The 14,190-nt window shown below is 42.5% G+C and overlaps 1 protein-coding gene across 2 annotated transcripts; it reads right to left on the bottom strand.

Moving 5' to 3' along the window:
* Positions 1-1,863: 1,863 nt before the first annotated feature.
* Positions 1,864-14,188, bottom strand: LOC109899992 (PHD finger-like domain-containing protein 5A). Of its 2 annotated transcripts, none has more exons than XM_020495687.2 (4): positions 14,085-14,188; positions 2,728-2,751; positions 2,336-2,534; positions 1,864-2,062 (listed from the first exon to the last, which is right to left on the bottom strand). In XM_020495687.2, exons 1-4 carry the CDS (start codon positions 14,134-14,136, stop codon positions 2,038-2,040), a joined length of 300 nt encoding a protein of 99 aa, XP_020351276.1. In that variant the 5' UTR covers positions 14,137-14,188; the 3' UTR covers positions 1,864-2,037. The 2 variants fall into 2 exon arrangements, with proteins under 2 accessions (XP_020351276.1, XP_020351275.1); XM_020495686.2 differs by having other exon boundaries at positions 2,368-2,534.
* Positions 14,189-14,190: the final 2 nt, after the last annotated feature.

Raw genomic sequence — 14,190 nt, 5'->3', positions numbered from 1 at the left:
TTGTTTTGAACGCAGCAATACTCCACGAATGCAGTTACCCATACTTGCCATTGAGGCCATCTCCGTTTTGAAGAAGTCAATGTTCTTATTTTGTGTTGAAAAAAAGCATAAAGGTTAAAATGGTGATTTACCGTGACCCGCAGTGCTGGAGTCCTGAATCACATCTTGTGTCATTCATTTGTGGCCACTAGATGGCGGTGATATAGCTTAAAGCCATTTACAAACCATACAACTACATTTGAAAACATCCTAACTTCAGTGGTGTAAAGTACTACTTAAGTAGTTTTTGGGGGTATCTGTTCTTTACTTTACTACTTATATTTTTTGGCTACTTTTACTTCACTACATTCCTAAAGAAAATAATGTACTTTTTACCCCATTCATTTTCCCTAACACCCAAAAGTACTCGTTACATTTTGAATGCTTAGCAGGACAGGAACACTGTGAAATTCATGCACTTCTCAAGAGAACACCCCTACTGCCTCTGATCTGACGGACTCACTAAATACAAATTATTAGTTTGTAAATGTGTTGTGTTGGATCGTGCCGCTGGGTCTCCGTAACAAAACAAACAAAAAAAAGAAAATGATGCTGTTTTGCTAAATAAGGAATTTGAAATGATTTATACTTTTGATACTTAAGTATATTTTAACAATTACATTTACTTTTGATACTTAAGTATATTTAAAACCAAATGCTTTTAGACTTTTACTCTAGTATTTACTGGGTGACTTTCACTTGAGTCATTTTCTATTAAGGTATCTTTACTTTTACTCAAGTATAACAACTGGGTACTTTTTCCCACTACTGCCTAACTTCCCCTCACAGTCCCTTCAGTTTCGCTCAAGTCCCGTTAGTTTGGCTACTCAGCCTACCTTAGTTATCCCTCAACCGTCATAGACCTGCCATTCCCAACCAATCAGAGCGATTGGAAATGCACAACTGGACACTGCACCCGTCCACTCAGGTCAGCGTTATCCGAAGGGAGAACACACATGTTCCTTAGGACTGTTTATTGTCGACAGTAACACGAATGTCTGAATGTTGTGTGTGCATCAAAATAGCCATAACAATACGATTCCAAGTCATTCGGATTACCAAAACCATATAAACATCTTCAAAGGAAACAGCTGGGTCTGTGTGTGGTGGTGACGACTATCATGAGTACAGTGATGGGCCTCAACATCATGTTCTAACTGGACAGCACTATTGAGGACAGAACCAATCCATACGTTAAGTATATAGCGGGTGAGGGCATTTACAGCTCAATTTACTGCTCAAACAGGTGAAGGCATACCAGCCAATCGTTTTTACGTGGTCCTTCTAACCGTATTTAGTGACCAATAGTTTTTTATTTTTTATACATGGCCCGTCATTTCTCCGGATTTAGCGACCAATAGTTTTTACAATACGTCTATTTTCCATAAAATATGTTCGAATTTACAAAGTAGTTTCCATTGTGAAGGCAGATAAAGCATTTTTACAAAAAGCAATCACTTTGGCATGTAAAAACTAAACGGGTCGTCTAACTCCACCATTAAACCGATAAACAGTAGAATACAGCATTGTGGAGGCACATGCTTTTAACAAATTAACATGCAGAGGTTTATTAGATTTGCAAGTGATGGAACCATCCCTGAAAATCTCCCTTAAACAATGAGAGGCACCCCAGTTCATTGTTTGGGGAAATAGAGATTTGTGGGAAACTATTGCCAATCTTTCCCGATGGTAGTTCTTCCCAGTTCTAGTTTCATTATATGAAATTCGATTTCATTCATGTGTAAAACTCAGTTCATCCCATAAAATGATGAACACTAGATAATTAACCCAAAACTACAGGGAAAATGCAATCATGTGCATTGCAATAATGTAAAATAAAGCTTTATTGTATTGTCAAAACATGTTCACACACAAAGGTAAAAACGTTCATACAAAAAAACAGAAGCAAAGCACTCGTTGGACAGGCCTGTCTTCACCTCTTCTTGAAGCCATACTTCTTCCGTTCATAGAAAAGGTCAGTCTTTGAACTGCCCAAGTTCACAATCTTGGGGCATCCATCTCGCTGTCACATCCAGTAGAGAGGAGTAGAAAAAATTACTTGTTGGTGTATTCTCACATTACATTGACATTGTTCAAAATGACTATTACTTGTACAACCACACATTACTTGTACAAGCACATATCATTACTCAGCATCTCAGACACCTTTCCATTTTTCACACGACATTGATCAAGAACGGAATATGTCGAAGAAGCACAATATTGATTGATTCTGTATAGTTTATTGGAAACATTGCATACGGGAGCATTGAATGGTGTGAAGGTTTTTCTACACCTTTTATGAGAGAGAGAGAGCAGGTGACTAACGTCTTTCTCCTGGATGGTGCACTCTTTGCAGTAGTAAGCGTCAGACACCCCGGGTCCTCCACATATGACACAGCGCCCCTGGTACGACCCGTAGTTGCACTCGTCACAGATGCGCACCAGTGTGCAAGGCCTCACATACGAGTCACAGATCACACACTTTCCATCACCTAGGAGAGGAGGGAAGAGGGGGATGAGACTTTAATGCCGTGGCATTTTGAACTGGGGTAATTAAATATAAAAGTAAACCATGTGTTGATGATTACTGTCTCTATTCTAGGAGTTATGAGGGTAAATTAAAGGGCAGCAAATACATATGGGAGAAAGGGACAACATTATGTAAAATATGTTTTTGAAACTTACATTTCTCGCACAATCTTCCAATAGCTGAAAAGTAAACAATAGAACAAACAGTGAGTGAACATGAATAATGTAGCTAGCCAACAAAGCATTGCTCCATAAAGCTAAGGGTTATGCACTCAATAAGACATCTTACAAGCTCTCAAAAACTCAAGGGGCTTACCGCCTTCTCCCTAGTTAGCCATTAGCGTCGCCCACAACTGCCTCATGTGAACTACAATCCCGACGCTGTTTTTAACATTTAGAAACATCAATAATCACCGCTTGCTATACGGCTTTCGAAACATATAGCGCTTACCTTTCATCAGTGAGAAAGAAACGCACCATTTTTTAAAATAAAACTGCTACGTGTTTCACAGATTCATCCAACAAAACTACACTTCCCGATTCATGCTTACACACAGGTGTTTGGAGGAGCATGCTAGATAGCTAATTAGCAGAGGTGGTGGCCTCGCCTAACATAGACAAGCGTGTAACATGGAGATACGGCAGTGTGAGAACACTAACCCTATCAAGGTGTGTAGACTTTTTTTCTTCTTCAGCATTTCTCGCTGCTAAGTATCTTATGCTTCCAAAACCATACCACAAGCGATGCATGTTAACTTAAATGTTCAGACCGAGCGTCGGGGATCTTAACAAAAAAACTCCCCACTACAGAAGATGCCTTTGTCCAATGACTCATGTTTAATGGAACTGAGAGTCATGATCAAGAGCTATTATCTTACTAGCTAGTCTACTTAACCACCATCACATAGCTATAACGTTCAAATCAAATGTTTTGTCACATGCGCCGAACACAACAGGTGGTACCTTACCGTGAAACTCTTACTACAAGCCATTAACAATGCACTTCAAGAAAGAGTTAATAAAATTGACTAAATAAACAAAATTTAAAAAAAAATCCAATCAATAAAAAAGTAACAATACATTTACATAACAGCAACGAGGTCATATACAGGGGGTACTGGTACTGAGTCAATGTGCGGGTGTACAGGTTTGTTGAGGTATGCATAGGTAAATGCATAGATAAATTCCCTAGGGTAGCTGTTTCGGCCCCTTGCTTTTTTCAGTTTTTACTAACGACATGCCACTGACTGAGTAAAGCCAGAGTTTCATGTATGGGGATGACTCAACACTATACTCGTCAGCTACAACAACGACTGAAATGACTACAACACTCAACAAAGATCTGCAGTTAGTTTGAGTGGGTAGCAAGGAATTAGCCCCAAATATTTCTAAAACTAAAAGGATTGTATTTGGGACAAATCAGTCACTAAACCCTAGACCTCAACTAAATCTTGTAATAAATAATGTGGAAATTGAGCAAGTTGAGATGACTAAACTGCTTGGAGTAACACTAGATTGTAAACTGTCACGGTCAAAACATATTGATGCAGTCGTAGCTAAGATGGGGAAAAGTGATGGGGAAAAGCGATGCTCTGCCTTCTTAACACTATCAACAAGTCAGGTCCTACAGGCCCTAGTTTTGTCACACTTCGACTACTGTTCAGTCATGTGGTCAGATGCCAGAAAAAAATACTTTGGAAAATTGCAATTGGCTCAGAACAGGGCAGCACAGCTGGCCTTTGGGTGTTCACAGAGAGCTAATATTAAAAATATGCATGTCAATCTCTCCTGGCTCAAAGTGGAGGAGAGATTGACTTCATGACTACTTTTATTTATGAGAGACATTGACATGTTGAATGCACAGGGCTGTCTGTCTAAACTACTGGCACACAGCACGGACACCCATGCATACCCCACAAGACATGCCACAAGAGGTCTCTTCACAGTCCCCAAGTCCAGAACAGACTATGGGAGGCACACAGTACTACATAGAGCCATGACTACATGGAACTCTATTCCACATCAAGTAACTGACGCAAGCAGTAAAATTCGATTTAAAAAACCACCTCATGGGACAGCGGGGACGGTGAAGCAACACAAACATAGGCACAGACACGATAACATACGCACTATACACACACGTACACATGGATTTAGCACTGTAGATATGTGGTAGTGGTGGAGTAGGGGCCTGAGGGCACACAGTGTGTTGTGAAATCTGTGAATGTATTGTAATGTTTTACAATTGTATAAACTGCCTTAATTTCTGCTGGACCCCAGGAAGAGTAGCTGCTGCTAATGGGGATCCATAATAAATACACTGCTCAAAAAAATAAAGGAAACACTAAAATAACACATCCTAGATCTGAATGAATGAAATATTCTTAATAAATACTTTTTTCTTTACATAGTTGAATGTGCTGACAACAAAATCACACAAATTATCAATGGAAATCACATTTATCAACCCATGAAGGTCTGGATTTGGAGTCACACTCAACATTAAAGTGGAAAACCACACTACAGGCTGATCCAACTTTGTGTAATGTCCTTAAAACAAGTCAAAATGAGGCTCAGTAGTGTGTGTGGTCTCCACGTGCCTGTATGACCTCCCTACAACGCCTGGGCATGCTCTTGATGAGGTGGCGGCCAACTCCTGGACAGTGTGGTGCAACGTGGCGTTGGTGGATGGAGCGAGACATGATGTCCCAGATGTGCTCAATTGGATTCAGGTCTGGGGAACGGGCGGGCCAGTCCATAGCATCAATGCCTTCCTCTTGCAGGAACTGTTGACACACTCCAGCCACATGAGGTCTAGCATTGTCTTGCATTAGGAGGAACCCAGGGCCAACCGCACCAGCATATGGTCTCACAAGGGGTCTGAGGATCTCATCTCGGTACCTAATGGCAGTCAGGCTACCTCTGGCGAGCACATGGAGGGCTGTGCGGCCCCCCAAAGAAATGCCACCCCACACCATGACTGACCCACCGCCAAACCGGTCATGCTGGAGGATGTTGCAGGCAGCAGAACGTTCTCCACAGCGTCTCCAGACTCTGTCACATGTGCTCAGTGTGAACCTGCTTTCACCTGTGAAGAGCACAGGGCGCCAGTGGCGAATTTTCCAATCTTGGTGTTCTCTGGCAAATGTCAAACGTCCTGCACGGTGTTGGGCTGTAAGCACAACCCCCACCTGTGGACGTCGGGCCCTCATACCACCCTCATGGAGTCTGTTTCTGACCGTTTGAGCCGACACATGCACATTTGTGGCCTGCTGGAGGTCATTTTGCAGGGCTCTGGCAGTGCTCCTCCTTGCACAAAGGCGGAGGTAGCGGTCCTGCTGCTGGGTTGTTGCCCTCCTACGGCCTCCTCCACGTCTCCTGATGTACTGGCCTGTCTCCTCGTAGCGCCTCCATGCTATTGAACCCTACACTGACAGACACAGCAAACCTTCTTGCCACAGCTCGCATTGATGTGCCATCTTGGCCTTCTGTAGCGCCTTATAGTCAGATGCCGAGCAGTTGCCATACCAGGCGGTGATGCAACCGGTCAGAATGCTCTCAATGGTGCAGCTGTTTAACTTTTTAAGGATCTGGGGACTCATGACAAATCTTTTCAGTCTCCTGAAGGGGAAAAGGTGTTGTCGTGCCTTCTTCACAACTGTCTTGGTGTGTTTGGACCATGATAGTTTGTTGGTGAAGTGGACACCAAGGAACTTGAAACCCTCGACCCGCTCCACTTCAGTCCCGTCGATTTAATGGAGGCCTGTTCGGCCCTCCTTTTCCTGTAGTCCACGATCAGCTTGTTTGCCTTGGTCACATTGAAAGAGAGGTTGTTGTCCTGGCACCAGGTCTCTGACCTTCTCCCTATAAGCTGCCTCATCAGTGATTAAGAAGTCATGCTTGGCCACGCAGTCATGGGTGAACAGGGAGTACAGGAGCGGACTAAGCACGCACCCCTGAGGGGCCCCAGTATTGAGGATTAGCGTGGCAGATGTGTTGTTGTTGCTACCCTTACCACCTGGGGCCAGCCTGTCAGGAAGTCCAGGATCCAGTTGCAGAAGGTGGTGTTTATTCCCAGTAGGGCTGGGCGGTATACAGTATTTTATGATATACCGGTATTTATGCAGGGACCGGTTAGGGTTTTTACTTTACCTTCTGTACCGGTATTTGAATGTTTGGTTTGTTAAATGTGATACGCCATGTGTAATGTCAATATAGTTTACTTCGCTACTTGAGTCATCTCTCTCCGTTTTCTCTCCATGCCACTTTCCACACAGACCTAGCCACGCCCCGTCACTTAAGGGGCGCATTTGATGTTCCTCAACTACGAGACACTTGCATTCAGTCTGCATGATCAATGCAGCACATGCAACAATGTTGACGACAACAATGCTGTTTTCACTTTGCTTCTTAATATAAATCCACTAGTGTTCTAGAATGTTACTATTAGTTTGTTTCTTACATCAGCAAACAGCTAGTTTGTATTTTTTTTGCAAGTTGCCCTAAATCTTGTGAGACCCTAATTGTTAGCCGCTAATGCTAATAGCTAGCTAATAAATGTACTGAGTATGAGCAAAAGTAGCTAGCTAATACAAGTGATGGTGTAGACCTAAATCAGCATGCTGTTTGTGCAACAGTATCTTCTAAATCAAAAGAGGAATAAGCAAAGCAAGAATATGTTAGCAACATGAAGTAGGTAAGAGAAAACATGCAATGTAGCCAAAGCTTATAGGGTCCAGTAGGAAACACTTATCAACACTTTATTTCCTACCCTGTCACAATAACTCCTCGCCGGTATTTTAATTTACTGTCATCTCAAACAACACTGTATTCAAAGTGCCCACAATTATATTCTAACTATATAATTAGAATAGTCATTCTATTTCCATGATTCCAACAGTTTTGCTCTAATTCGCAAGTCAAATCGCAATTGCAACATTTGGTTAAAAATAAGTTCTACATTATTTGCCCATATCATGCAGCCCTACGTGGCAGTGTGGAAATTCTCAATTGAGCAGTGGTGTAAAGTACTTAAGTAAAAATAGTTTACGCCAAGTACTACTTAAGGCAGGTTTTTTGGTATCTGTACTTTACTATTTTTGACAAATTGTATTTTTACTTCACTACATTCCTAAAGAAAACACTGTACTTTTTACTCCATACATTTTCCCTGACACCTAAAAGTACTCATTACATTTTGAATGCTTAGCAGGACAGGAAAATGGTCCAATTCACACACTTGTCAAGAGAACATCTCTGGTCATCTACTGCCTCTGATCTGGAGGACTCTCTAAACAAATGTTTGTAAATTATGTCTGAGTGTTGGAGTGTGCACCTGGCTATCCGTAAATTAAAAAAGGAAATTGTGCAATCTGGTTTGCTCAATATAAATTATTCACACTTTTGATACTTAAGTATATTTAAAAAACAAATACTTCTAGACTTTTACTCAAGTAGTATTTTACTGGGTGGCTTTCACTTTTACTTTAGTAATTTTCTATTAAAAAGGTATCTTTACTTTTACTCAAGTATGACAATTGGGTACTTTTTCTACCAGTGCTGAAATTTGTTTTGGTTGAAGTTGATTTGAACAGTATAAAACAATCAGAATGGAGAAAGACTCATTGAAATCACTTAGAATGTATTTGTTGCCACCCGAGGGTCACACACTACTTACAGTGCCTTGCGAAAGTATTCGGCCCCCTTGAACTTTGCGACCTTTTGCCACATTTCAGGCTTCAAACATAAAGATATAAAACTGTATTTTTTTGTGAAGAATCAACAAGTGGGACACAATCATGAAGTGGAACGACATTTATTGGATATTTCAAACTTTTTTAACAAATCAAAAACTGAAAAATTGGGCGTGCAAAATTATTCAGCCCCCTTAAGTTAATACTTTGTAGCGCCACCTTTTGCTGCGATTACAGCTGTAAGTCGCTTGGGGTATGTCTATCAGTTTTGCACATCGAGAGACTGAAATGTTTTCCCATTCCTCCTTGCAAAACAGCTCGAGCTCAGTGAGGTTGGATGGAGAGCATTTGTGAACAGCAGTTTTCAGTTCCTTCCACAGATTCTCGATTGGATTCAGGTCTGGACTTGACTTGGCCATTCTAACACCTGGATATGTTTATTTTTGAACCATTCCATTGTAGATTTTGCTTTATGTTTTGGATCATTGTCTTGTTGGAAGACAAATCTCCGTCCCAGTCTCAGGTCTTTTGCAGACTCCATCAGGTTTTCTTCCAGAATGGTCCTGTATTTGGCTCCATCCATCTTCCCATCAATTTGAACCATCTTCCCTGTCCCTGCTGAAGAAAAGCAGGCCCAAACCATGATGCTGCCACCACCATGTTTGACAGTGGGGATGGTGTGTTCAGGGTGATGAGCTGTGTTGCTTTTATGCCAAACATAACGTTTTGCATTGTTGCCAAAAGGTTCAATTTTGGTTTCATCTGACCAGAGCACCTTCTTCCACATGTTTGGTGTGTCTCCCAGGTGGCTTGTGGCAAACTTTAAACAACACTTTTTATGGATATCTTTAAGAAATGGCTTTCTTCTTGCCACTCTTCCATAAAGGCCAGATTTGTGCAATATACGACTGATTGTTGTCCTATGGACAGAGTCTCCCACCTCAGCTGTAGATCTCTGCAGTTAATCCAGAGTGATCATGGGCCTCTTGGCTGCATCTCTGATCAGTCTTCTCCTTGTATGAGCTGAAAGTTGAGGGACGGCCAGGTCTTGGTAGATTTGCAGTGGTCTGATACTCCTTCCATTTCAATATTATCGCTTGCACAGTGCTCCTTGGGATGTTTAAAGCTTGGGAAATATTTTTGAATCCAAATCCGGCTTTAAACTTCTTCACAACAGTATCTCGGACCTGCCTGGTGTGTTCCTTGTTCTTCATGATGCTCTCTGCGCTTTTAACGGACCTCTGAGACTATCACAGTGCAGGTGCATTTATAAGGAGACTTGATTACACACAGGTGGATTGTATTTATCATCATTAGTCATTTAGGTCAACACTGGATCATTCAGAGATCCTCACTGAACTTCTGGAGAGAGTTTGCTGCACTGAAAGTAAAGGGGCTGAATAATTTTGCACGCCCAATTTTTCAGTTTTTGATTTGTTAAAAAAGTTTGAAATATCCAATAAATGTCGTTCCACTTCATGATTGTGTCCCACTTGTTGATTCTTCACAAAAAATACAGTTTTATATCTTTATGTTTGAAGCCTGAAATGTGGCAAAAGGTCGCAAAGTTCAAGGGGGCCGAATACTTTCGCAAGGCACTGTATCTCGCCTCTGGTGCTCTGAAAGTCCCTTTGATTGTAACATGTGGCCTTGAAGTGATTTTACCACTTGAGGTCACACAGAGAGGCTGCCAAGTGCCAACACGTGAATGTGGAATGACTTTGACATGACTGTGGTAGACACGTGTAGGCCAGGGTGGGTTAATGACTATGCCCACTTGCGTCGAGCCATCCCGGATCCGGGATCGTGAATACAGCCTCAAGCTCATTACCATAACGCAACGTTAACTATTCATGAAAATCGCAAATGAAATGAAATTAATATGCTAGCTCTCAAGCTTAGCCTTTTGTTAACAACACTGTCATCTCAGATTTTCAAAATATGCTTCTCAACCATAGCAAAACAAGCATTTGTGTAACAGCTAGCGCAACTAGCATAGCATTTAGCGTTAGCATCAGCAGGCAACATTTTCACAAAAAACTGAAAATCATTCAAATAAAATAATTTACCTTTGAAGAACTTCAGATGTTTTCAATGAGGAGACTCTCAGTTAGATAGCAAATGCTCAGTTTTTCCTGAAAGATTATTTGTTTAGGAGAAATCGCTCCGTTTGGTGCGTCACGTTTGGCTACCAAAAAAAAAACGAAAATTCACTCATCAAAACGCCGAACTTTTTTCCAAATTAACTCCATAATATCGACTGAAACATGATAAACGTTGTTTAGAATCAATCCTCAAGGTGTTTTTCACATATCTCTTCATGATATATCGTTCGTTGAAAGCCTCCTCTCTCCTCTCAATCACTGGATGACTGCGTGCAGCTTGTAGATTACGCACCAATTTAGACAAAGGACACCGGGCGGACCCCTGGTAAATGTAGTCTCTTATGGCCAATCTTCCAATGATATGCCTACAAATACGTCACAATGCTGCAGACACCTTGGAGAAACGATAGAAAGGGCAGGCTCATTCCCGGCGCATTCACAGCCATATAAGGAGACAATGGAAAACAGAACCTCAAATTCTGCCCATTTCCTGGTTGAAGTTTCATCTTGGTTTCGCATGTAGCATGAGTTCTGTGGCACTCACAGATAATATCTTTGCAGTTTTGGAAACATTAGAGTGTTTTCTTTCCAAAGCTGCCAATTATATGCATAGTCGAGCATCTTTTCGTGACAAAATATTGCGCTTAAAACGGGCACATTTTTTTATCCATAAATTAAAAGAGCGCCCCCTATATCCAAGAAGTTAAATCTAAATCGGCTTCCTATTTCTCAACAAAGCCTCCTTCACTCACGCTGCCAAACATACCCTCGTAAAACTGACTACCCTACCAATCCATGACTTCGGCGATGTCATTTACAAAATAGCCTCCAACACTCCACTCAGCCAATTGAATGCAGTCTATCACAGTGCCACCAAAGCCCCATATACTACCCACCACTGCGACCCGTATGCTCTCGTTGGCTGGTCCGCACTACATAGTCGTCGCCAGTCTCTGCCTGGCCGGTTCCCCTCTTTCCACTGGGATTCTCTGCCTCTAACCCTATTACAGGGGCTGAGTCACTGGCTTGCTGGGGCTCTCTCATGCCGTCCCTGGAGGGGGTGCGTCACCTGAGTGGGTTGATTCACTGTTGTGGTCATCCTGTCTGGGTTGGCGCCCCCCCCCCCCCTTGGGTTGTGCCGTGGCGGAGATCTTTGTGGGCTATACTCAGCCTTGTCTCAGGATGGTAAGTTGGTGGTTGAAGATATCCCTCTAGTGGTGTGGGGGCTGTGCTTTGGCAAAGTGGGTGGGGTTATATCCTTCCTGTTTGGCCCTGTCCGGGGATGTCCTCGGATGGGGCCACAGTGTCTCCTGACCCCTCCTGTCTCAGCCTCCAGTATTTATGCTGCAGTAGTTTGTGTCGGGGGGCTGGGGTCAGTTTGTTATATCTGGAGTACTTCTCCTGTCCTATTCGGTGTCCTGTGTGAATCTAAGTGTGCGTTCTCTAATTCTCTCCTTCTCTCTTTCTTTCTCTCTCTCGGAGGACCTGAGCCCTAGGACCATGCCCCAGGACTACCTGACATGATGACTCCTTGCTGTCCCCAGTCCACCTGGCCATGCTGCTGCTCCAGTTTCAACTTCCACCTGACTGTGCTGCTGCTCCAGTTTCAACTGTTCTGCCTTATTATTATTCGACCATGCTGGTCATTTATGAACATTTGAACATCTTGGCCATGTTCTGTTATAATCTCCACCCGGCACAGCCAGAAGAGGACTGGCCACCCCACATAGCCTGGTTCCTCTCTAGGTTTCTTCCTAGGTATTGGCCTTTCTAGGGAGTTTTTCCTAGCCACCGTGCTTCTACACCTGCATTGCTTGCTGTTTGGGGTTTTAGGCTGGGTTTCTGTACAGCACTTTGAGATATCAGCTGATGTACGAAGGGCTATATAAATAAATTTGATTTGATTTGAAACCCACTGGCTCCAGGTCATCTATAAGTCTTTGCTAGGTAAAGCTCCGCCTTATCGCAGCTCACTGGTCACCATAGCAACACCCACCCGTAGCACGCGCTCCAGTAGGTATATTTCACTGGTCATCCCCAAAGCCTACACCTCCATTGGCCGCCTTACCTTACAGTTCTCTGCTGCCAATGACTGGAACAAATTGCAAAAATCACTGAAGTTGGAGACATATCTCTCTCACTAACTTTAAGCGTCAGCTGTCAGAGCAGCTTACCGTTTGCTGCAGCTGTACACAGCCCATCTGTAAATAGCCCATCCAACCAACTACGTACCTCACCCCATGTGTTTTGTTTTTCTGCTCTTTTGCACACCAGTATTTCTACTTGCACATCCTCATCTGCACATAAATCACTACAGTGTAAATTGCTAAATTGTAATTATTTTGCCACTATTGGCCTATTTATTGCCTTACCTCCTTAATTTGCACACACTGTATACAGATTTTGTTATTGTGTTATTGACTGTATATTTGTTTATTCCATGTGTAACTCTGTGCTTTGCTTTATCTTGGCGAGGTCACAGTTGTAACTGAGAACTTGTTCTCAACTGGCCTACCTGGTTAAATAAAAGGTGGGGGAAAAAGTGTCCCGCTCCTTGAAAGCGGCAGCTCTAGCCTTTAGCTCGGTGCGGATGTTGCCTGTAAACCATGGCTTCTGGTCGATGCACTTATTGACGAAGCCGGTGACTGAGGTAGTATACTCCTCAATGCCATTGGATGAATCCTGGGAACATATTCCAGTCTGTGTTTGCAAAACAGTCCTGTAGCGTAGCATCCGCGTCATCTGACCACTTCCGTTTTGAGCGAGTCACTGGTACATCCTGCTTTAGTTTTTTTTATTGTAAGGATAGAAATATGGTCAGATTTGCCAAATGGGGGGCGGGGGAGAGCTTTGTATGTATCTTTGTGTGTGGAGTAAAGGTGGTCTAGAGTTTTTTTCCCCCTCTGGTTGCACATGTGACCAGTGATGCCAATTTAGCAATTCTGTTGAGCAACTTTTCAGACTACCCTCGCAACTATTTTTTTCAAACAATACCTAGCAACAAATTTAGCCACTTTAAAAAAATGGATTTGCAACTTTTGAAAAGTGACTTAAACGCTAAAATGTTCCCTCTAAATGACACAAAAACGACTTTCTCTGTCACACACTGTCACAACACACGTGCCTGGCTGCAAAAGTGCATTGTGAGTGACGTCAGCAGCAGGCGCTCAGCTCGTGCACGGCAGCAAAAGGCCTGCAGCAATTTCAGCAAATTGCAAATCATTGTTGGCTGACTGCAACATCAGTAGGGGTTCGACGAGCCAAACCCAATGAATAGTTGGTCAAGAATGTGGCCACTTTTTTTCTTTTTTTTTAGATGGCCAGTCAATTTGTGTAACGTAATGACGCAGTTTTACGTTATCACGCAATGACATCACAACGTCATTTAGCAACAAGTCAACCTTCCTCTAGCAACTTACCCTGAAAATTAGTTGGAAACACTGCATATGACATGCTGTTAGCATGGGCGGATGCAATAACGTTAATGGGTTGGTGAAGAAGCAGGTTATGGTCATGAACACAAGCATTTCGCTACACCCGCAATAAAATATTCTAAATATGTGTATGCGACCAATACAATTAGCAAATGAATGTGCTAACATTATGCTATCTTATCTAGCCAGACACTTTCAACAATGGGCAAGAGCTCGGCACTTATCATTGCTTATTAGAAGTAAGTACTAATGCAATGATAAACATCAAATAAACACCTTACCAACACCAGCTTGTTTTCTACAAAATATCAAATCTGGATGATGTTTAGCCATTCTCGCGAACGGAGGGAATACGATCGTTATTTTGAACTTTCAACTTTGACCCAC

The sequence above is a fragment of the Oncorhynchus kisutch genome, linkage group LG11 (genome assembly GCF_002021735.2).
Source record: "Oncorhynchus kisutch isolate 150728-3 linkage group LG11, Okis_V2, whole genome shotgun sequence".
In the NCBI taxonomy this organism is placed as follows: domain Eukaryota; kingdom Metazoa; phylum Chordata; class Actinopteri; order Salmoniformes; family Salmonidae; genus Oncorhynchus; species Oncorhynchus kisutch.
The sequence above is the reverse complement of the archived record's forward strand: the minus strand, read 5'-3'. Positions and strand labels throughout refer to the sequence as shown.

Coding starts and splice junctions, on each gene's coding strand:
- LOC109899992 (XM_020495686.2), bottom strand. CDS start 14,136: ATGGCTAAACATCATCCAGATTTGATATTTTGTAGAAAACAAGCTGGT. Junction 2,752..14,084: donor TAGAAAACAAGCTGGTGTTG/GTAAGGTGTTTA, acceptor TTTACTTTTCAG/CTATTGGAAGATTGTGCGAG. Junction 2,535..2,727: donor TGGAAGATTGTGCGAGAAAT/GTAAGTTTCAAA, acceptor CTCCTCTCCTAG/GTGATGGAAAGTGTGTGATC.